The sequence below is a fragment of the Perna viridis genome, chromosome 12, assembly GCF_037379345.1.
Source record: "Perna viridis isolate PV_CMFRI_1.1 ecotype Kerala chromosome 12, ASM3737934v1, whole genome shotgun sequence".
In the NCBI taxonomy this organism is placed as follows: Eukaryota; Metazoa; Mollusca; class Bivalvia; order Mytilida; family Mytilidae; genus Perna; species Perna viridis.
The window spans coordinates 25,201,416-25,226,887 of NC_142456.1; the positions used below are offsets into that span (position 1 = coordinate 25,201,416).

The 25,472-nt window shown below is 33.7% G+C and overlaps 1 protein-coding gene across 1 annotated transcript; it reads right to left on the reverse strand.

Annotated features, from left to right (window-relative positions):
• Positions 1 to 82: 82 nt before the first annotated feature.
• LOC148601803 (steroid 17-alpha-hydroxylase/17,20 lyase-like) lies at positions 83 to 25,447 on the reverse strand. Its single transcript, XM_088556859.1, has 11 exons — positions 25,418 to 25,447; positions 21,262 to 21,412; positions 20,528 to 20,605; positions 16,864 to 16,962; positions 14,950 to 15,043; positions 10,335 to 10,490; positions 9,412 to 9,623; positions 7,188 to 7,316; positions 4,064 to 4,180; positions 1,758 to 1,892; positions 83 to 1,083 (listed from the first exon to the last, which is right to left on the reverse strand). The coding sequence occupies exons 1-11, from the start codon at positions 25,427 to 25,429 to the stop codon at positions 734 to 736; spliced, it is 1,533 nt and encodes a 510-aa protein (XP_088412985.1). The 5' UTR covers positions 25,430 to 25,447; the 3' UTR covers positions 83 to 733.
• Between the last annotated feature and the right edge of the window lie 25 nt (positions 25,448 to 25,472).

The window sequence follows — 25,472 nt, forward strand, 5'->3', positions numbered from 1 at the left end:
TTCTTGGAATATGTTCTCTTGATTTCATCTCAAACCTACGCTTTTACTATCATTACACAATATATAATAGAAAAAAAAATACTTCTCTGTCAATAAATGATTTAATCCATCATATGCCGATATACACAATATAAGAAGTAGACTTAAATGAAAGATAGCTACAATATCTAAACATAAATTAAATCTAGGCTTAGGACACATTGAGCATAATTAATTGTTAAAGTATATGAATGACTAATTAATAAATTAACTCTTCAAGCAAGTGTGTCAAGGTTTGACACTTTCTATGACATGAACTGTTGTTCATTTATCCAAGATAAGGACACAAAAACGAATAAAAAGGAATAATCATATAGTTTCATAAGAATGTGCCTCTAATGATTTCATCGCCATCAGTTGTATACCGACCACACAATATTATAACTACGTATTTTTTCTGTGAAGTCACCAGAAAAACAGTGATAGCTACTAAAAGAAGATCTTTACATTTTTCTTGGTCAAAATTTTCTTTGATTTTTGGACAACGCAAATTTTGTTAGTGATTACAGGGCTTAAGTAGAATTATCGAAATTATATATTGAAAGTTAGTCCATTCCAGTTATAATATAACTCCGTTGTTAGATCATATATCTATCAGAAGGATTCATGTACCAATTGAAATATGGTTTCATGTAGTAGTTTATGATTAAAAAAATGTAAAATTTGCCAATGAAATATTTCTTTAATTTCCTAATTATGCATTTCTTTCTGTAACCATTATTCTGTAGTCTTTTGGTACCATTAACCAAAAGGTCTCATTCAATTCTACTTTTTGACTTGTATTAGGAGTCAGTTTAATTCTAAAACGCTGTAAAATAGCCGCAAACATAATGAGCAGTCCTTGTTTTGCTACAGTCTCCCCGGAACAAACACGTGGCCCGGCAGAAAAAGCTAACCAATTCTCAGGTTTACGTTGTAAATTTCCGGTGTCGTCTAAATATCTTGTCGGATCAAATTTGTCCGGGTCGCCCCAGACATGTGGATCGTGGTGAAGTTCCCAGTGGTTGATGAGGACGGTTGTATTCATTGGAATATCATATCCACCTAAAATGTATGGCATTGAACTGTTTTATTTAAAGGGGGGGGGGTAAAAAATATATCAAATTTAATTTTTTTTGTCCAAGTGAACAATGATAAGATATAAAAAGATAAAATCTGTGTAAAAAGACAAGTAACCACAAATTATATTGTACTTTAATATTCTGACTTACTGGATGAGTGATTTCAAAATTAACCCTGAAGAGCAGAACAAATTTGATATCAATGTAAGGCGAATGGATATGATGTAGAAGTCGAAGATACAACAATCTACCTTAGCTGAAGTATCCGACTACTCCAGAAAATGTTTAAATCATGCATTGACAGACACCGTGAGATTTGCTGCTTGTTCGAAACATTTTCTCCCAAAATGCCTCTGATTAAACCATTTAATGACATACAATTTCCATGAACAATTTTAAAAGTATTTACCAATAAATCATGTTTGATAATTAACGTGCACTCTGGTTCCTGTTGGGGACACATTCATAAAAGCTGAATTTGCACGTACATGCAATGGCAAGGCATGAATTAAGTATAACGTGAGGAATATCTACTTCGAAATTAATCGAATTTCAAAATATGAATAATTTTTTTATCAAGCATGAAATTGTCGCCATATCTTCTAATGTGCCGAAGTACAAAACAAATCGATTAATTGCTTTAAGTATACAACTCACCAACGGTAGTGTCACAAGCGGTTGCATGGGGTATCCCAAGGGGAATAAATGTTCCAAGCCTCATGACCTCACGTAGAGTCGCCTGGCAGTATTGTAGATTTTGTCTGTCATTAATTCCAGGCAATACATCGTTCCCTTAATAATAAATAAAAATTACAGATGGTGTTGTAAGAGTATCTCGATAAATGATAAACCTTATGTGATACTTGTAACACTAATATAAGTATTATCTTGAATATACCTGTATGCATCTGTTTTCATTACTAAACACTTTAAAGTATGATCAAAATAACAGCGTCAAGAAGACCATCTGAAAGAATGTAGATTCATTAATCAATACCATATTATATTGAACTGTTGTTAAATAAACTTAGAAGAAAATGTATATAATATTCTTAATATACATGGTTTATATCATCTGTTTTGTTTTCATAACTGTTATATATGGAACGCCCCAACTGTCTTTTGTTGATGGTTTTCTATATACACAGTACATTTCTTTTTATACATCTTACATTTTACGGTATACATAGTGTATTTCACATTATACGTGGTCGTGGACTCATTATACGCGGTGCATATAACTTTATGTGCAGTATAACTGTCATTATACGTGGTGCGTTTTTCATTATATGCAGTACAAAACTGTGTATACGCAGTACTTTTTACATTATACGTGGTACATATATCGTTATACGCAGTACATTTTGCAATATACGCTGTACATTTCATGTTATACGCAGTACATTTTCTAATATGAGCAGTAGATTTCACAGTATGAGGAAAGACATTATACGCAGTATTTACGCCTTATTTGCAGTAGTTTCAACTTTATACATAGTACTTTGTTTTGTATATGCAGTGGAAAATTCACTGGATATACGCAGTGCATTTGTCATTATACGTGGTTCTTTCGACATTATACGCAATAGATATTTCGTTATGATGATGATCATTTATTCTCGTTACTTTCCGTAAATGTACAACTACAAACGAAGTGAATCCAAAAAGCGTTTTTTTTTTACTTAGGCGAAATTCACACGCACCGTAACCAATGGACTCCAACATGCAGACGAACGTCTCTGTAACTTCTACTTTAAGAAGTTTCCTTAGCATAGACTCATCACAATGAGGAAATTCATTTGTAATTTTTTTTTTACACGTTTATCAAGTATTTCATCTTCTATGACAGAAAAAAGTCTCTTACTAAGACCAAACTGTTGAATCCGTCTGTATATAGTATTTTCAGAAACGCATAACATGCGGCTGATATAAGTAATGGAAAACTTTAATTCTAAAAGACTTTCCAGTGTAACTTTTGGTATTTCGAAGTGCTTGTCGATTCTGTCTGGTTGACGCCCGCCAAACGTAATGTATTCGGTTCTTAATTTCATAATAATGTTTCTGTCAGTGACTCCTAAGTCATGAAAATCCTGTCTTGAAAGCTTACAAAAATATCTGGTCAGATTTTCTCCTCTGCGAATTTTGGAACTAGGCTTGTTAGGTTCAGTTTGGTTAAAATAGAAGTTACTGAGACGTTCGTCTGCATGTTGGAGTCCATTGGTTACGGTGCGTATGAATTTCGCCTAAGTAAAAAAACCGCTTTTTTGGATTCACTTCGTTTGTAGTTGAACATTTACGGAAACTAACGAGAATAAATGATCATCATCATAACGAAATATCTACTGCGTATAATGTCGAAAGAACCACGTATAATGACAAATGCACTGCGTATATCCAGTGAATTTTCCACTGCATATACAAAACAAAGCACTATGTATAAAGTTGAAACTACTGCAAATAAGGCGTAAAATACTGCGTATAATGTCTTTCCTCATACTGTGAAATCTACTGCTCATATTAGAAAATGTACTGCATATAACATGAAATGTACAGCGTATATTGCAAAATGCACTGCGTATAACGATATATGTACCACGTATAATGTAAAAAGTACTGCGTATACACAGTTTTGTACTGCATATAATGAAAAACGCACCACGTATAATGACAGTTATACTGCATATAAAGTTATATGCACCGCGTATAATGAGTCCATGACCACGTATAATGTGAAATACACTATGTATACCATGAAATGCACTGTGTATAACGAGAAATGTACTGCGTATATAGAAAACCATCAACAAAAGACAGTTGCTGCGTTCCATAGTTATAACAGAACCCGCTTTATATACATACATGTAATATTGGACTATTTTTATGACACGAGTTTTTTTTTTTTTTTATTTTCCACTCTATCCAATGAACATCATCATTGTATGCGCTGTAATAAGCAAACTTACAACTAGACATACCTACAACTCTGTCTATTTCTTCCTGGCATTTGGTCTGAACATCCTGGTTACTGGCCATATATCGTAAAGCATAATACAGTATCATTCTTGATGTATCAGATCCAGCTTAAAATGTAAAATGAATAAAATATATATCAACTTTGTACGTCAATAATTTATCACTAAATTTAAGAAAGTGTTGATTTTCCGGACATTTGTGCATTGCCAATTTTTGTTGTGTCTTAAGCTTAAAAGGAGCTAGTCATTTTGGTATACAACACTAATCTTAGTAAACATCTTCGGAGATTTTATTTAAAATTGGTATTCTTTTTTATTTAGCTACTGTACTTTATAAAGAATAAGCGGCTTTGTACATGCTACACATGTATACTGTGCATACTGGTCTTCACTATTTGTCTTGAGTCCAGTATGCCGCATGGTATTGATGATACATTGTCTTTCATTTGTTTTTCTGTTGTTTCAACTTCTGCACATAGAAAAATATCATATGCACTTGATGGAGAACTCCGTTCGCATTGTTTTCGGATTCGATTTTAGGTCAACCTTTTTTATTGGGCTAGTTTTATTGATCGGGAAATATTTTTGTTATCATCCGGTTGGAGTTGAGTCTGCAATTCATGCTTTTGTGACGTTAGTTTTGTTTATATATAATTTGAGATTCACAACCCCAGCTCTACTAGTCCTTGATTCACAACCCCAGCTCTACTAGTCCTTGATTCTGTTTGAGATTGACAACCCCAGCTCTACTAGTCCTTGATTCTGTTTGAGATTGACAACCCCAGCTCTACTAGTCCTTGATTCACAACCCCAGCTCTACTAGTCCTTGATTCTGGGTGTTTGCCGCTCTATTTAACAACAAGGATTCCAAAATGTTGCGAAAACTTTCAAAATATTTCATGGTAGAACATAACAACAAGAAAAATTAGATGGGTCAGTGTGTTTGCCTTTGAGATACATGTATAAGCATTTAAAATTTTGGCGGGAAGAGGATTTTTTCCTAGATTTTCCATAGCTTTTGTCTTTGTAGATTTTATCCATTAAAACACTGACAAAATACGAAGGATTTCATTAAAAAGTTCCAAATGCTATGAAATGGATAACATCTGAAGTATGAACATCTGACAAAAATGTCTGATCATGAGCATGCAGCGAACATCCTTTAACAAAAATTAAGTTAAATTATTTTTTTTTTCTTTTTCGTTCGAACAAAATGTTTTGTATACGTCCTTGATCTTGAATCATTTTGATTTTAGTTATGACGCTCTGCATTATCCTTGTGATATGAACAGAATGTATCACAGAGGATACTTGCTATTGGTAGTGCGCATTTTAAGTAGCAGTCTGTATAAAAAATCAGACAGAAGGTGATTCATGCATGTCAAAAACCCACCGAATTCAGTTTTATTTCTTGTTCAGAAACAGTTACTGAACACATAACCAGTCATAGCTTTTCAATACTAGGTTGTTGCGCTTTTGAAATAACAAAGCAAGATAATATATATGCAAATAAATAAGCAAGAGTTTTCGTTCTTGATTTTGTTTCATGTGGTTGATTTTAGTGGGAGATGAATGTTTGATTTTCCAAAAAGTGCAAATCTGAATGCAGAAATAATTATCGTTATGCGAAAGTATAACATACGTAGACTTAAAAAGCATCGTTTGTTTGGTGTTTTTTTTTTTACATCATGAATCACTTTACTATTAGCAGTGACTGAATTTTATGCGGACTGGTACCATGTCTGACTGCTATAAATTCATTTTGTGGAAATAAAATAACTGAAGTTGCATTGCTGTTTCTGATTTCGTTTTTGAACGCATTATTGCAATTTATCAGTTTCAAGGCCTGAAACTGACAAAAGTTGATTTACAGGGTACGTTTATCGGAATAAGGCAAACTCTAGCAACAGATGCGTACGTTGAATTTTTAAATTGATTTTAATGTTTAACTTTGCTGCGATGTAAATAATTTCTGACTTCACATCCAAGGAACAGGAATTAAAAAATGGGAAATGCATGGTATTGAATCAACCCCTTGCCACCAAAAAAAAAAAAAAAAACAGCGTTTAAAAAAATAATAAAAATCACCACTCGAATACAGTATCTACAAAAAGATGAAAATGTCATTTCCGGTGTCATATTTTCTTACCGCAAAATGCGACAAAAATGTCCCGACGTCGTGGTAGGTCACTGAAAATGGCGCATAAAATTATGTGTCTAAACTGCACTTCCGGTGGTTCAACGAGAATACTTAAATCCATTTTTGATGAAATTACTAATGTTAAATACAAAATAAACAATAGTTTTGTTGCCGCGATTCTGTTCATCGGCGACGCTACTGTCAATATGACGTAACGTTGTCATTGGAAATTATCGATATTACTCAAAATCACGACAGTAACCTGGGATAGAAAATATCGGGCAGTAAGAACAATGGAAAAACAATAAAGTTGCCGATAAACTGTGGTTTCGAAGTGATTCTTGTGATATGGGCAGAAAATATCCACAGTGATCACCAGCGATTGATGGTAACTGAGGATTGTAATAGAAGTGGGAGGAGATACATGTACTGTGAAACCTATCGAAAACGAATACCTTTCGATCTTTACAACAGGTTCAGTTTAGAAAAGTGTTATGTTTACCAGCAAGGTTCAAAATGCATTCAAATTAATATAAAGATGCACTTTACAGATGGGATTGAGGGGCACCGCCCTACAAAATCTTACCGCAAATAAATATTATAGTTCGTTAAAAAATAACGAGATTTGAAATTAATCTTAAGAGTTTAGTGAATTTGGTTCATAGGGAATTAAAATATGCCAAATTGGAAGTGAACAATTCATTTAATAACGATAAAAATTGTCGTATCATTTGTTGTCAATTAGTAGGTCAGCCAATTTAATTGTTATGCAAATTATCTTGACCGTAATATGCATACGCGCATAATTTGTGAATCGTCTCTGACAGGTACATTGAGAATTTTACACTTGAGTCGAGCCAATGAAAAGACTTATATAATTATTGCTTAGCATATTGTTTATGCATCAATGACATGCAGCTCAATGCATTTTGCACTCTTGAATAGAATATATATTTTAAATCTTTTTGCACTTACCTCGCATAATATCTATAAGAGCTTGAAACATGTGGATGTCCGTTAATTTTGATACATCATCTTTCTGTTCGTCGTCCATATCTTGCTTATTTACAAGTATCAAAGCATCTGCTAAATCGCGAATGTTATCTGTTGAAATGAAGAAATGTTATCAAGCATTTGTATAAGCTTATTCTTATTTAATCATCTTATGATACATTCAGTAAAAAAGGATACAATGAAAAGCCGTGGTTCGCATAAGAACACGCGCGCACGAAAAGAAACTGATTTTTTTACGAATCAACAGCATTTCATTGTTTCTGTTACTTAAATTTTGACATCCTAATATTTATCGGTTTTGAATTCCATTGAGGCCTTTTGTGTAATTCCTGTGAGCTTAATTCGCTTCTGGTATATATTGGGTATTTGCAACATAATTTGCATTCATTCAGCAAACGTTAGAAAGACGTTTCGATTGTTCCTGAAATAAAAAAATAATAATAAACAAGTAATATCTTTTAAAAAAGATAGCCGACGCAGTAAAAATTTGTTCTTTTAACTTCTTTAAGTTTCTACATTTCTTTCAAGAAAATAACACATGGCACGCAATTCAAAATTTTCAATACAGATTTTTCGAATGCCATTAAGTTATCAGTATTTGGCCAGAATTGCGACCAGGTGACTTACGTTTCCATAGAAGGTCAAAGGGTAAAAAGCTAAACTATACCGACTGCGTCGGAAAAAATAGTAATAAATAAAAACTGACAAAGGATCTAGCGAAAACCCATCATGAATACAGGCCCATAGGACTAGGATTTCTTTTTTTTTTTTGGATAAAAAAATATCAATAAATCATTTGGTTTCAAGAATTGAGTTATTATTTGTGTTCTCTGACATGTCCGCTTGCTTTTTAATCCTGTTTATTCTATGCCCATTTTTCAGATATATACTTCTCCAACGTTATATTTGAAAACTGGGCATAGCTAATGCGGTAAAAAAAATCCACTACTTTACAATTTAACAATAGGTTGACGTCACAACAATGCTTTAAGACAAATTACACTATTGTTTATGCGCATTGTATTTATCCACTGCTTTACAATTTAACAGTAGGTTGACGTCGCAACAATGCTTTAAAGACAAAATTACACTTTTGTTAATGCACATTGTCAATCTGCAAGGAGTTGACTGTGTAAACTAAGAACAAATAATATTAATATACCCATTGAAACTGGAAGATGGGCTAATGTAAATAAGGGAGAATAGATTTTGTAAATTATGCTTTGATGGTATTGGGGATGAATTTCACCATTTATTTCTATGTTAAGATACTAATACTAAACTTTTGAGGGAAAAATATATTCCTTTTTACTACCAACTAGTTCCCTTTCATAAAAAATGAAAGGTTTGTTCTCCCTTTGTCACACTGAACATTTAAATAGGAAACAAAGACGATTTACACACACACATATGTACACAATGGAGCGAATTGCTCGAAGCAAATTGCATAGCTAAAGATAAGAAAAACAAGACGTAACACGCAAAAAAAATTTTAAGCGCTAGCAATATGAACTCCCACAAAAAAAAAACCGATAGAGGAATCAGGTGCTCCGAGAACATGTGGTTGTTGACAATGACTATAACACTACTTTCATCATTCTACAGACTGGTAAAGAAACTCCTAGTTTACGTTTATTAAGATAAAGCCAGCACAAGCCGAATTTTATCGTCGTACAATGCAAACCCGTGGGTGGCCTTGAACTGACATTTTTCATACTGGAGGGGTCGTTGTTTCAATGACAAATTCATCATATCCATTCTCGCTATACAATGTAAGTGTGGTTTGCTAAATATCACAGTTGTCAAAGCGGGCGCGGATCCAAGGACGGACGTGCCGGGCGTAGTACGCCCCCCCCTAAATCGATAGGAAAAAAATTTTCCATGAAATCTTAGATTTTTCACCACAAGCTTCACCCTGTAATATTTTGTCTTGCTATGCACGGCATTTAATTCAATGAACGCCCCACCCCTAAACTCATATCCTGGATCCGCCCCTGCAAATTCCTGTTTAAAAATCCTGCATGATATTGACCAACATACTCCGAATCAGTGACATTGCATGAACGGTGAGTTAACTAAGGTTCGATTGCTTCATTGGCGCCATTAGCGACTATATATAACATACACTCAAAAAGCTGTAAACATTGGCGAGTGACGAAGGTCGATATTTGATGACTATACTCACCAGCATCGAAAGTAGCATGATGATTATTCCAACTGTCACGAACCAAATTTGTAAAATCTTCCACAACCTGTTTGAATTTCTTCATTCTTCGTGTTTCCCATACCTTCAACAAAACCGGGTATTTATCTTCGATAAAACCCACACCTAGTTCGCTATCAATCGCCTTTTCAAGTTCCATGAAACGCTGTACTATCGGGTCATCTATATCTTTGCTTCGTTGATTAAAAAAAAAATAAAAATGAGTATATAGTATGGGTACATATAATATACTTGAAACCAAACTTATATGATTAATTTATACAATTTATATTTTGTAACAAAAGAAGATAACTTTACCAAGAACCTGTTTAAATAAGGCGAAAAACAAAATTTTATATTCATAACAGAAAAAAAAACAACTGTAATAATAAAGGATAAAATATTTCTAGATCTATAGATTCGAAAATACCGATTTTCCAACCTAAAAGATTACAGTAGAGCTCGGTTCCATCCAAGCTCCTAACAGCGTTTGATGTTTCAAATTCACTTAAGACACTGAAGCCAACTCCATAGAAAATGCATTAATCTTGCAAAGTCAGGAAAGAGTGAAGTGAATGATTTTACACATGTTATCCGATTATCAAGGACGTTTCATTTGAATAATGTCCAAGTGCCTGTAAGGGTTAACAAGAAATGAAACTAATGTCTGCCCCTGGGTAGAGCTTGAGTGCCTTCGACAAAATTCACAATTGTAACAGGAAAGGTACCCAGATTCGTTTGTTATCTGTTTGGCACTATCACTACACACTGAGATAAAAGAACCAACGAGCAATGGAGTGCAGTATTTAAATGTATCTGTTAAAGGAAGCTACCACTTCATGTACATTTATTTTGTACATGTGATTACACTTGTGCATATTTTAATTCCAATTTCGATAGTTTACCATTCACTGAAGCAAACAGAATGTAGGTCATTGAAGATTAACCAGTCCAAAAATGGCTCTGGATTAAATCCTCCATTCTGCGAAGCCATTTTGTCTAAGACCAGTCTCAGTAAGTGATGGATCGTCCTCTCATACAGGTCTCCATTCATGTATGTCCTGAAATAAAGCCACTCAATTAGTACCCATGGACTTATGGGATAGCAATATTGTCATTTGTTTAGTCTTTTGATGTTAAGAGATAAAGGGACATAATTCATACATCACATAGACTGGCTTCCTGTTTCACTAAGGAGATACAGAACGGTAAAATGAATTGAAACTCAAAAGATTTTGCAACATCAGCTGAGTAGGCACAATACTTAATCAATATTATAAAATTATGACATGTGATATCATATTTCATGGAACACTTTTTAGAGACATTGACTGAGGCCGATAGCCGAGGTCGATATTTTTTCATAGTTCCATAAAACATGACTTAGCATGCACTGAGCTGACATAATTATTGTATTAGATTTCTTTGTTTTGTTCTCTTTTTCTCGATTTATAAAACAAATATTTTGGTATATATGTTTGTTCAAGTGAAGAATGACCATTTCCCCGACGCAGTCGGTATGAGGTTGCTTTGACAGCACGTGACACCAATGATGCTTAACCAGGGCAAAGTAACCGATTGAGCGTACAGCATCGCATTTCATTGGACAAAAGTGATGGCAACCGTGAAGTTCCATGTACCATCAGAGGCATTGGTGTCCGGAATATTTTACATGGTTAATCACGTTTATGTATTGAATCGCGAATATTCTTTCATATATTTAATAATTGGAAATAGTATACTTGTTGAACCAATTAAATAATTGAAATACGAAACACACAGTTCACGAAATAAAATCTTATAACAATAAAGTTGAAAAAGAAAGCACTTCCCGTGTACTCGTATCCATTACTCATCTACCCCTTTTGCCTGTTTCAATGCAAACTTTAAAAAAAAAATTGAATAATTTAAATACTAAACTGATCTCCCGCTCACGCACATGCGCACAGTATGGCTTGAAAGGTTTTTTTTTAATGAAACGCACTAAAAAGTTACGCAGTTTGTACAACAGCCAATAAAATTAAGACTTAAAGCTACAACTCGATCTGTCACACCTGCCCATGCGCAAATTTAAGGTATTTCTGAATTAAAACTCACTGATATTTTTCGGGGGGGGGGGGAGGGATACAAAACGGGCAATAAGGTGGTGAATACGCAAAAATTTGCAGTTATATTATGTTAATATTTTGTCATTAAAATCTGTAGCTATTGTAATCTGATGAAAAAATGAAAAAGAAAATTATTTTTATGAAATATTTATATTTATATAAAAACTGACTGTCAAAATACAGGTTTTCTAAACTTTCAGGCACTTTAAAACCGCTAGGAAAAGTAAACAGGCATGGTGTTGTTGTAAAAATAAGTGCGGCCGAGTGGTCTAGGGCGCCGGACTTTGTGCAGGCAGTGTTGCCATATATAAGGGTCGGAAATTAAATTAAATTATGTATCACATGTTTTATATGTTTATATGCAATTGTTCATGCATTGTTTTCAATTGTTTATTTAATACTTTAATTTGTACTGCATCATGTTGGGTCCTTTAGTGATACAAAATCAGTACAAATAGTTCAAAATAGTTCAAACAGGGTAATACATGTTCGTTAAGATACATAATCCCAGTCATCAAATGATTATCACGTATACGCAATTAATTGATATTTAAGAATCATTCTGTATGAGAATCAGGCAATTAGTTCATATTATTTCACTCAATTGGTCTTTTTAAATTAAATATATTCAATAATCTAGAAAAAAAACTGACCAAAAAACATTAAAATTTTTCCTGGAGCATCTGTAATGTAGATAATTTTTACTGCTTATATAGAGAAAAAGTGAGGGAAAATTATCCCGCCATTTTTCCATAGTTCATTTCAACTAAGTTTGACCTTTCAATATCTTAACAAGGCAAACTTTACAAACACTTTGATGGTTATTTTTGGAGATTATGAGGTATGATTACTTGGATCGTGCGATAAAATAAAAGAACGTTTTTTTTCTGCATGTGCCACACCTTACACACATTTTGCCTGATTCTTAGACAGAGAAGTACCTGCAAGCAGAGGTGATTCACGGTGTAAAAAAACCCACCAGATATGCAATTATTTTTCTATGCTATATATTTCTTTTTACATAACAATAGTCCTTTCTGTACTAAGATCTGTATTTTTGAGAAGCCATACATTCATCTCCCACCAAAGTCTACCAAATCAAACCAAATATAGAGTAATCAAGGGAACCAAGGTTATAGCGGTAATCAAAAGAATGTAATCCATGGACAAAGACCAAACAACCAAAAAAACGATAACTTTTGCGTAGAGTGCGAATATCATACACAATCTCTATATATTTTTTATCTCAAAGTGCAACAACCGAATGACCACAACTACGACTGGTTATGTGGTCTGTAATTGTTTCTGAATTAGATTGATTGATTGATTGATTGTTTGTTTGTGTTTAACACCAAAGAGCAGTATTTCAGCTATATCCGGGCGATGAACATGAAATGATGTTGAAATGAAAAATGGGATGGGACACAAGGATAATAGTGTCGACAAATTTTGATTGCCATTGGAAATAGGAAGTGTGTGCAGGGTCAGGCAATTTAGCTTCCTGTCGCGGAGCGCTGAGATTCCTATTCCTATCGAATACCACAGCATATGTGCAAGAACGTGGCATCTTTCCCAACACATTACACCGCTATGCTTTGCTGTCAGGTTTTCCGTATTATGGCCTGACGACCGCAGCTTTTAGCATGCCAGGGGTATCCTATTCCAAAACCTGGGGCACACAACGCAGTTACTCTGTAGGCATCGCCCTAGCCCCCGGCCATGGTTCTGAGCACTACATTTACGACAAGGTTAGCATTGCTGCGGTCCTATTCTTTTGACACCCGGACCCGCATGGAATTAAAAATAAAAGTGTATTTGGTGTTGTTTTTTTTTTCAAAGGCAAGAATCACCTCTTGTCTGATTCTTATAAAGACTGTTACTAAAATAAAACAGATGTGTTGCACATTGCAATACTTTAAAAAAAAAAATACCCCCAAAAATGTCAGATTGGTAGGCTGAAAAGGTAAATGTCAGATTGGTAGGCTGAAAAGGTAAATGTCAGATTGGTAGGCTGAAAAGGTAAATGTTTTGCAATGTTAGCTAGATTTCAATTTAGAATTTGTTCTTGTTACAAATCTGAAATCATTGATAACCGGTAAATTAAAACTCATGTTTGTTAGAAGAAAAAAGGTAAATTCTCAATCCGCCTAGTATTTCAATATCACGTGAAATACATGTTACTTAAACATTCATCGTGTATGTCCTTGGAGACAATTAACTTAAAGGAAAAAAAAACGAAAACATTGCTGTATATTCATGCGCGGATACAGTGATTTTGAAATGGGACCCCAGAAAAATAGACCCGTTCCTGGCTACTACTGGTTATGTTTTATTTAATGTTTATATTAAGCATTTTACATCAATCTCCTGTAAACAATATTGTTGAATTGAATATTATACAAGCTTATCACTGATTTCAAGAGTTGTGTCCCTTACCCTAGGTCTACCTCCTTGACAAAGGAAACTTCTAACAAACCCCCTTCCCCTGGACCTGCCAATTAAAAGCACAGACCAAAAACATCTCAGCAAAAACTGAGTTGATCTACTCAGAATATCAGTGAGGCCGAAAGTAACAATAATAACAAGTAAGAATTACTCGAAAAAACTAACTCAGATTTCGACTCTGGAACCCATTAACTCGAGGAAAAAAAATCAAGCAACAATAATTTTATTTTATTTAATTTCCAGTCCACATAAAATTCAGACACTGCCAATGGTGAAGTGGTTCTTGGCCAAGAAAAACCCAGCAAACAAATGATGATTGTTAAGTATACATATGCTATACTTTTACAAAACAACAATCTTTTCTGCATTCAGATCTGCACTTTTTAGAAAATCGTAACTTCATCAACCACTAAAATCAACCAAATCAAACAAAATCAAGAACGATAACTCTTGCAAAGTGCCAATATCACGTACAATTTATATAATTGCAACAACCAAATGAAAAACTAAGGATGGTTATGTGATCACTATTTCTGAACAAGAAATAAAACTGAATTCAATGGGTTTTTGACATGCATGAATCTTATGATTTTTTATAAAGACTGGTACTTAAAGTTACATTTTCGTAATGCTACAAGTTGTACTTTATTTCTTTTTAATCCTTAATTTTTATAATTATTAGGTCTTCTGTTTTGTATTTTTACTTTTTTTTCAAATTTGGAATTTCCTACTTCAAAGTCGATATTCCAACTTTTAAGTCGATAATTTGAAAAAAAACTACATACAAGGGGCTCTAAAGCGCTTCCGTAGAATATGGTTCTTCCATATTTTTACTAAGAAAAATGAAGTAGAAATAGACGGCTCGGCTGCCTTACCCAAGAAGTAATTGTTACATGACATCCTACAGACACCAAACGTTACCTAGCCCTAAGCAATTCAGATGCAGAAATGCAAATTGTATGCTTACCTTAAGGCCTGTCCTGCTTTTCTTTTCTGTATTTTCCATAGTGGAGTGTAATCACCGAAGCCGATATTTTTCCCACCTTGTGACAAAATTATATCTGTAAAGAGTTGGTACATGACGTCATTGCAGTGTGACTGTAATATGACTGTATGTCGTAAATTTTGCTTTAGAATTTTCGTTGTTCGGTGTTAAGAATATACGAGAAATGTGCAGGGCCAGATCCAGACGCTTTGAAGAGGAGGGGTGATAGCCGAGGTTCCTCAGAAAAAGGGGGTGCTAGGACGTTATTTACCATTATTTTACACAACTTTACACGAAAATGACACATTTTCCAATAAAAAAGGAGTGTTAACCAGGGGCGGATCCAGGATTTTAGATTTGAGGGAGGGGGCACACAGTTAAAATTTCGCCGAGCGGAGCAAAGCGAAAAAATATTTAGAGGTTAAATTTTTGAAATATTCTTCTAGAGTGGGTGCAATGTACATATCTTTTGTGGTGAAATTAGCGAAAAATTAAAGTTTCAACCTAAAACCGCCTAAATCTACACTTGACAACCCATGCTTTGCAAATTTTAGGGCGCGCACGCCCGCCACGCCCCCACCTGAGTCCGCCTCTGCTAACCCCCTGAACCCCCCTCTGGATCCGCCACTAAATGTGTATGACATCGGTTGTTAAGTATTTATTTTTGATAAAATATGAAATCAAAATTACATTAAATGACATAAAGCAATGAAATGCTGTAGACAAAGCTTGTTTCCAGTTATCTGTCTTTTTACATATATTATAGACAACTTTCCATTGTTGGTGTTGGTACATCGGGGGGGGGGGGGGGTGAGAAAAGTACAAAAGCGACAGAGGATAGGATATGGAGATAATAGCGATGAAGAACGTGGAAAGCAGACTTGTTTTATTTGTTTATTTGAATGATTGGGTGATGTCTTCATCATTTATTCTTCAATTGATTTTAACCGCCTCTGTAGTCTGATAGTAGCGTGCTCGCCTCGAGTAGTCGATCCCCGACCGATTCACAACAGACTTCAAAATTGGTAGTCACTGCTTCTCCACCAAGCACGCGAAATTCAAGGAAATAGATAGACGATTGATTTTCTCGGAGTCAAAATAACGTGTTTAATTGGGATGGCATGCCTACCTGCGGACTGTTGCTTCTGTGGGATAGCACACTAAAATCCGGCCGTGTGTTTCGGACTAGTACAAAGCAGAGTATGTTTGCTCATCCTGAAATATCACAGGATGTTAAACAATAATCAATCTATGGATTGATTCTTTGGCTCAAATGCAAATTATCTTCTATAAATTATTGTCAAATAGACAATGTAGTTCACTGCTGGTCGTTACAATTAATGACACTTTTACATAAAAATATCCTTGTCCTTAAAGAATTATGCCATAAATGGAGAGGAGTTCATGGGAGTATGGTAAATGAGGAAAGTACATGTAAACAGAAGTTATTGGGAGTGTGGTAAATGAGAAAGGTAAATATGTAAACAGAAGTTTGAATATGGTACGTTTTCTAGATACAAGAACTGAAATAATAGTCGCCTACCCTTAATCTAAAATTCATACATGAAATTTGGATAACCGTATTCGATTCCATTACTTCTGCAAGCAGTATTATTTTCTCTAGCAACAAGATTTAGAGGCAAAGTGCAATATCTGCTACATGTAATTAAAACATTTTGGAGCATTTAAAATTGCTAAACTATCCTTCTAAAATTCGAACGACAGGTTTTATGACAAGGAAATTAAAGTTCGATACTCCATGTTGGAAAACTGTTGGAACCAAGATCAGAGTATGGAAAAGTTTTTGGAAATCTAGACATTTGATGGGTTTAGCCCCACAGTGTTGTTAGATGTCGACGTGAACAATTAATCAAGCGACGCCTTTTGTATACCTACGTGTTGGCTGTTTTGATCTGTTGGCAAAATCACCTCCTCTTTTCACCAGGGCCTCTAAAACCACATCTTTATCATTTAACATGATTATCCTTTGAGAACCTATGTATAATTGAAAATAAGAGCTACAAAAGTACTGCATTACGGAATTGAGGCAATTGTACTTACCGAAAACGATTTTAATTTTTCTCGGAGTTTTCAAAACTATCGACGTTACGCACACTATTGCGACTGTGTTGGAAAAAAAAAAAAAAAAAAAATGTGATTATGTGAAAGCTGTATACTGTTGGAATCAGGACAAATTATAATTTCTGAATATTTGTCGAACATGGTACTTCTAATTCTTTATACTCAATTAAACTTTCCAAAAACCCGTAAAAACGTCAAAATTCCGTATGTCAGGTGTAACACACTGTAGGTCCAAAAAAGCTAAAATAGTGAATCGCTATTGCAGAGGGTACGAAATTCGCCAAATTTTGCATGGAAGAATAATTTCATATGATCTTTTCAAGATAATTATCGAAATTGCGTTAACTTTATGCAAAACAAAAATATTCAATTCAAAAATGAAAGTGTTAGTAAATGGTCAGATTTCTAAAAGTATTCAGTAATCAAATTTTATCATTAATGTCAGAACTTATTTACACAGTATTCTTTTCCGGTTAATATTTCCTAAAAATGTACCTACTTTCAGCAATTCTACGTCGGCATTTGATAAAATTTTCAGTACAAACAAAAAAGTCTTTTTGAAAATGTCTAGCGAAATGTCAGATGTCAATATTTTCTGGGTTCGTTGAGAAAAGTTCATGCTCCGAAGCAATTTTACAATCAATTGGCAATTTCTTCTATGAAATAATGATACTTTGTAATTGTAAATACACTTAGGAATAAACATATTTCATTTTTATGCTTTAAACCGTTTAAAACGGAGAAAATTAAAAAAAAAACGAATGTCTGTCGATTTTTCGAACTTTCACTTTTTGAACGTTTGGAACGTTTTCTGTCGATCGGGAAATGGGGAAATAAAACGGAAATAATTTCTGCTTTAGATAACAAGAACCAGACACTTATACTCGTCTCTGCGATTACGAAATATAGATCATGCAACTGAAAGATACAGAAATCGAAATCAGTGAGATTCAGAAAGACTAAAAGAATCTTTATTTTGTGTTCTTAACAAATGAAAGAATAAGCCAAAAAAAGAATAGAATAAATTGTTATAGTTCATAGGAACTCGATCGGAGTGGAATGACTGAAACGCAAAATAAAGTTGACAGAACTTAACAAAGGTATAGAAAGGCAGAATGCTAATAGATAAAATGTGTGTAGAAAAGGAAGTCATAAACATTTTTTATTTCGGAAAACACAAATGAGCAAATGAAATGAAAATCTTCATCAATGAGCGGCTATCTAATGGATGTTGATGAAAGCCCGATTTTCTGAAGAATAGAAAGCTCTTTCAATCGAAATACTAAGTTGTGATAGGTCCAAATTCTGCTATTTGTACATGTAACATAAATTAATACATGTATATCAAAATGCACATGCTTATTTATCGCAAGAGAAAGTTCCAATTTTCCCTCTCGACAGACAGAGTGTGCATATATGTTGCGGTTGCATTCCACGCTGCGGTGCGCATGCATGTGCAAGTTTACTTTACCGGTAGTACTGATCATCAAATTAATTAATCTGTTCGCTTTTTCTAAGAAATGTTCAAGCTGTTTCAATTGTTACCAATCAGAAATTATTTTGCTTGACTGTATCCGTGTTTCAATAAGCAAGCAAGAAACGAAAAGTGTCGACAAACGTCGAATTCTGACGTTACCGAATGTGCCGCAATAGCGTGCGTAACTCTATCTCGATTCATGTTATACATGTTGGACACACTTGAAAAAAAAGAAAAGAAAAACAAGCTCTGTAGTTCTTTTAAATCCTTTAAGTAGTTTCACACTCGAAAAGGTCAAATATCCTCTATCATTCCGATTTCCGAAATTTTGCTAAATAAAACAACTGAATTCTCGATCGCACATGACTTTACTCGATTGTATAAAACTAGTACTCGAACTTCCCGAAAATATCAAGACTCTAGTTCGATTTAACAATTATTTATTGACCACATTATATAGAACAACTCTTAGGATTTATATCTGATATACTCACTGATTTCTTGTAACTAACGAACGTTCATAAATCACGCATGATAGAAAAAGTAAAATACAAATCTTTGTTCACCGTCTCAAATTCATATCTACTCATTATACGTTATTTTTTGTTCATATTCTCGTCTTTGACTTCGTTTTTTTTTTAAGTTTGAGTAAAGGTAAGTACTTCTCCAACCCGACATACTTGTTCACTACCCGAATGGAACAATGGACAGCAGTAGTCTGACTTCAAATTCAAATACTTGACTTATAGCCGCTTAATTGATATTTTTTTCAATTGTGATATATTGGAACTTGTCTGATTACAAGCGTCCTACTACATGTTGATTGCTAGACAGGGCCTCATCATTGTATACATTATTTTAATTGACAGCTTAAGCTTGACTATCGTTGCACTGTAGACATTTCTGTTCTGTTATTTTCTTCTCCGCAAAACAACCAGGCGCCCGTCGCTTCCGTACTATGTTGACTTATTCGAACATTACCGACGTACAAAGGGTAATAACTCTTACATGTATATGGTCGATTTCCCGGGAAAACAGGTCCATTCAAAATACCCTCAGGTAACCTGTGCCCTGAGCTGTTCTCCATCATTACTGTATTGAAGAGGGAAAGGGGACCTGGGGTAACATATTTTTATAATGTACTCAAGAGGGTGCCTGAGGTAAAATCTGTTTTTATAATATAATCAAGAAGGGGTCAGGGTAGCATGTATATATAATGTACCGAAGAGGGTGTCTGAGGTAACCTATCTATATAATAAATTAAGGGGGCCTGAGGGAATCTGTATTCATAATGTATTGAAAGACTTATTATTGCCTTGCATAACTTATTGTTGACTATTATTTAGACGAATTATACTTGGGTATTATACTAATGTTTGCATTAAGAGGTCGTAAAGATATCATTTTTGTAGTCTGACGGACATTTATTGATAAAGATACATGGTGACGCGTTGTCGTTCAGAATAATGGTTAGGTACATGTAACTAGTAAGATCTTGACAATTCATTTCTCAAAAAAAATCTGTCAGGGTGGAAAAAATGTATTCCATCAAAATTTTTTTTATCTTAATTGGCTATTAGCATATATCTCAAGCTGAAATATTGTGTAAATTAGATGCTGCTCGTATTTATCTATATTTTGTAGGATTGAAGAATACTATCTTTCATTTACTAGTATTGAGACTGTACAATTCTTACGTTAAATTGCTCACTGTTGGACCCAGGCCCAGGAGATCAAGCAAACCATCTTGGAATGATTCCGAATTTCTAATTGTTATGGGATATTCAGCTACGTTTAATTCAAATTAACATTTGCAGTTTAACCTGTCCCCCTCTGTCACCGAGTAGAGATCTTTCAGCATACCTATAGAGTTAAAGCTAATTTATTGGTTTGCCACAATAAGCGGTGGTAAAGTTAAAACTATATCCATTACATTTTCTCCATAATATTCATCATTGTAATGCCTCTTACCAAATGCTATTTAATATTATTATGGCTTACCTAATTGTATCGTGAAAACTGGGCCATATTTTTGTTTGTATTCCCGCCATTTTCTCTGGAAGTCTTTTGTCAGAAGCACTATACCAGAAGTGATTATTAAAAAAATTAATTCAAACAATTTATATATAGCTGTGTGCATAGATAACAATTCAAAATTCCTTAACTCATTCATCCATTATTGTTGTTTTTAATTGTTGTTTTTGTTGTGCTTTGCTTAATTGTTGCGTTGTGTTATGCTTTATGTTTGTCGTGTTGTGTTTTGTTGTGCTTAACTATTGTTGTGCTGTGTTTTGTTTGTAGGACGTTAGTTCTTCGTAGACTTAGCACGTAGAAGATAGGTAGCTTGTATCACATTTCCGTATCTAAGATCTCGATTGAAGCATCTGCATTGTTGTCGCCAGTTGCGTAGGTGGTTTAAATACTTTGGAGAGAAATAGACCTTATCGTGATAAATGATGGATGGTCGATTAGCAAAATTGTTAATTTGATCTACTTCAGCCCTTCTTCGCGAAAGTGTATATCACGCATGATCATTGTTTTAACGCGAAAGGGTCTATCACGTGACAATTAGTTTGCGTTAATTTCTGTGATTAGGTTATATTTCCATTTTCTATTTCCTTGTAGCAAACGCCGAAACATACAATTTTAGTTATTTTTAAAAATATACACGTGGCTGTATAAGTTGTGATTGATTATTTTGTTAACAAAAAGACTTTAGAATAATTACTCCTTACATTGAAAGTTTCCAATTATTGGCAAGGCAAACGGTCCGGGTGGAAGATTGTACTTGAATCTTTCCATAAATCTGAACATCAACAATATCACAAGTAAACCAACAAGTACCGTCTGTACATCCACATTTAACCATTCCATAATGTTGTATACCTTAAAGAAAAAAGTGTTCAGCTGACTTACAATTTCTTGTTGGTTCCAATTGAAAGTTAAAAAAATATCAAATGAATATAAAACTACCTGAAATCAAAATATTTAAAATCCATGTAAGCAATTGCAAATGAAATTTGAACTTCAAAATATTTTGGGTTTTCTATAAAAAAAATTATAGAGCAGCCATTGAAAAAATATTATTTTAGTCATTGTTTTGCCTCGACTTAATAAGAAAAAATATAGTACGATTATATTTTTATGAAAAAATAAAGTATATTCTACAATTTTTTTTTCGCCAATCCTGGATTTATTTACAAACAAGTTTTGCTTCAATCCGATAAATTCTGAAACCGATTAAACCTCGGACTTTTTTCTTTAGCAAGATGGCGACAAAGTAATGACGTAGTGCATCAGCTCCAAAACGTTTACACGATTATGTATTAATTATTAAAACTAAGTCAACATCATGTTTACAATTCACAGTGAATTGTAAACATGATGTTGACTTAGTTTTATGGATAACTTATTGAAAAAATCAACTTTAACATTTAAAAGGACTTGCATATTCCTATACAAGAACATTTGCTAACCGTTTTGTCAAACGTAAAAAAAAAAATGGCCGACCTCCTCAAACTTCAACAAACCAACCAAATGAAGACAATTTGGCTAGAGGTAGGAGTGCATGTAGAAAAAGGAACCTTTCTAAAACATCCAATGAACAAATAGAACCGCCGGCCAGTCGTCCAAGATCACAATCTGTGTCCCATAATCATAAATCAAACATGTGTCGAGTGGACCCCCTATGATCAACCCCGTAACATTCAAAACACAAGGGGAAAATATGGCAAACCAAAGTGGACAAAAATCAATATTTTGTAATATTAGAAAATGAATTTTTAATATTACAAAATCTTTTTTTTAATATAAGAAAAGATTTTTTAATATAAGAAATTCATTTTGTAATATTAAAAATTCATTTTCCAATATTACAAATTCCTGATTTAGTTATATTATAAAACATCACACATTTTGTAATATTACAAATTGAATTTGTAATATTAGAAAAAGAATTTGTAATATTAGAAAATCACTATGAATCGATATGGTGTATCCATCAGCACCATGAAAACTGATTTATTCAACGGGTCATAGTTTTCCTTTCCTCGGTTGTCTACCCCGGACTTGACTTTCTATGAGCAACTCGGCGGGTGTTTCTATATATTTTTATAATTCTATAAAAGCAGAGGACGCCTACCCTACCGGTGCACCTGGTCCATGCTCCCAGTTTTTAGTGGAATCCGAGTTGCTCATTTACTTTTGTTACTTTGTATGTATGATTTTAGTTACTTTATGTTCTTTGTTGTGTATGTCTGTTTTCCATGTCTGGTCTTTGTCCCTGGATTACATTCTTTTGATTACCGCTATAACCTTGGTTCCCTTGATTACCCGTTGTTGTATTGCAAAATCAGTCACATTTTTAATATTACAAAATGATTTTCTAATATTAAAACAATCGTAATTGAAACGACAATTCCAATTTATAATGTTAGAAAATCAATTTCTAATATTAAAAAATAATATTAGAAATTCAATTTATTTTTAATATTAAAAAAGTGTTTTGTGATATTAGAAATCTAATTTGTAATATTAGAAAATGAATTTGTAATATTGAAAAATCATTATTTAATATTTAGAAAACACTTATTTTGTAATATTAGCAAACATACTTTTTTAATATTACAAAATCATTTTTAATATCAGAAAATATTTTTTTTAATACTATCAATTCATTTTGTAATATTAAAAATTCATTTTCTAATATTACAAATTCCTGATTTAGTAATACATGTATTATAAAATATCACACATTTTGTAATATTACAAATTGAATTTGTAATATCAGAAAATGAATTTATAATATTAGAAAATCACTTTGTAATATTGCAAAATCAGTCACATTTTTTAACATTACAAAATGATTTTCTAATATTAAAAAATCGTAATTGAATCCATCAAATCCATTTTCTAATATTAGAAAATCGTTTTTTAATATTGGAAATTCAGTTGAATTTTTTAATATTAAAAATGATTTTTTGATATTAAAAAAGTGTTTGGTGATATAAGAAATCTAATTTGTAATATTAGAGGATGAATTTGTAATATTAAAAAGCCATTTTTTTTAATATTAGAAAATACTCATTTTTGTCCACTTTGGCTTGCCATAGGAAAGCTTTAATAGGGTTGGTAAGTCTCGTTCTAGTTTCAGTTTTCCTTCCGGAATTTTAGATGTAGAATTATTGAAATCCGAGCCCCGTGCAGGTCCGGGAGTTAAAAGAATAGGCCTGTAGCAGTGCTAAGCTTGTCGTAAAAGGCGACTAAATAGTGCTCAGAACCCTAGCTTGGGACTAGGGCGCTCTGCCCACAGAGCAACTGGGATGTGTGCCCCAGGTGGTGGAATGGGGTACCCCTGACGTGTTACATGCTAGGGTTGTCAGGCTATGATACGGAAAACCTGACCGCAACCCATAGTGGTGCACCATGTTGGGAAAGATGCCACGTTCCTCGCATGTTAAAGAACCCTACTGTGGTATTCTCCTGGAGTAGGAACCATAGGGCTCCGCCACAGGAGGCTAAATTGCCCGACCCTACCCACCTCCCCCTATTTCCAGTGGCAATCAAAATTTGTCGACCCCATTGTCGTTGTGTCCCATCCCTTTTTCATTTCATCATCATTTCATGTTCATTTTATTATCAATTTCATGTTCATCGTCTGAATATAGCTGAAATATTGCTGCCCGGACATTAAACCCCAACAAACAAACAAACAAACAAATTGAAATCCGAAGACCGGTCTGCATTTGATTGTTCACTTCCGGGAAATTAAAACGCTGTGTCGCGAAATCTTCTATTTTATGCTTTTCTTAACATTTTTATTCAGTAGTCATTTTTTATCAGTATTTTTTTCTCACAAAAAGATATTTTGCTTTTAACATTGAACTCATTGCTATGTTAATGACGAATCTCAATGCATTTGAATGGGAGATGAGGACCCATTCTCATGAAAACACGGAGTCGCGTGACGAGACTTACATACCCTATTTGTCGGATCTAATCATTAAAACACTCGCTCAACCAGACGTAGTCAAGTCCATAAGTTCTTCATTGATAACAGAGATAAAAAACGACCTTGTTTCTCAACTTAAAACAGATATTAAAACGATTGTGTCTGAAGTTGTATCTACGGCAGTAACAACGGCTATTGCACCGCTAAATACACTTCTTCCAGAGCATAATCAAAAGATAAAAATAAAAAAAAACTTGATGAAGAAAATCAGAACCTCAAACTTTATGTCGACCAAAAGGTCAAATCTGTTGAAGATCAAAACAAAACATTAAAGGAGAGTACTGATACACAAGTTGAAGAATTAAAAAAGGTCAATAATTAACTCAGCGCAGAAAATAGATCAATCAGGACAGAAATGTACACAATGCGAACTGAGCACGAAGAACTAGAACAGTACGGTCGTAGGACATCATTAAGATTTTATAATGTACCAATAACCAAAGATGTTCTACAAAAAACGGATAACCTTGTAGTCAACATAGTAAACACCAAACTAAATTTAGAACCAGCGTTGACATGTACAGTAGATGAAGAATAATCCTGATAATACTTTTATCACTGAAGACCTGACAAAGTACAGGCACGTTATGATCAAATCACTGCATGGGCTTAGACGGGAAAAAAGATTGATTCATTTTGGACATTTGATGGGAGAATTTTTGCAATCAAAGATGAAGACTCTGAGAAAGTGTTGATAAAAGAAGTAAATTACATTGAAGACCTCTATAGATAGATACCTGTCAACCGTAGTTATGAACATAAAGTATAAAAAAAATATGAACAAATGAACCCATACTTAATATTATTTATCATGACTTTTTATTTTTGTCCATCCTAAAGTATATTTATACCCGTAAGGAAAACCCTTGTGTAATACTTACTATCCTTATCATGTATACCTTTAAAGTGTCCTACCTTATCTGATCTAAAGAAAGA

Excerpts from the sequence above, each read along its gene's own strand:
- LOC148601803 (XM_088556859.1), bottom strand. Across the intron at positions 9,624-10,334 it reads TCTGTTTGCTTCAGTGAATG|CAAAGATATAGATGACCCGA; the intron begins GTAAACTATCGA and ends TAATCAACGAAG. Across the intron at positions 4,181-7,187 it reads TCTTATAGATATTATGCGAG|CTGGATCTGATACATCAAGA; the intron begins GTAAGTGCAAAA and ends TTACATTTTAAG.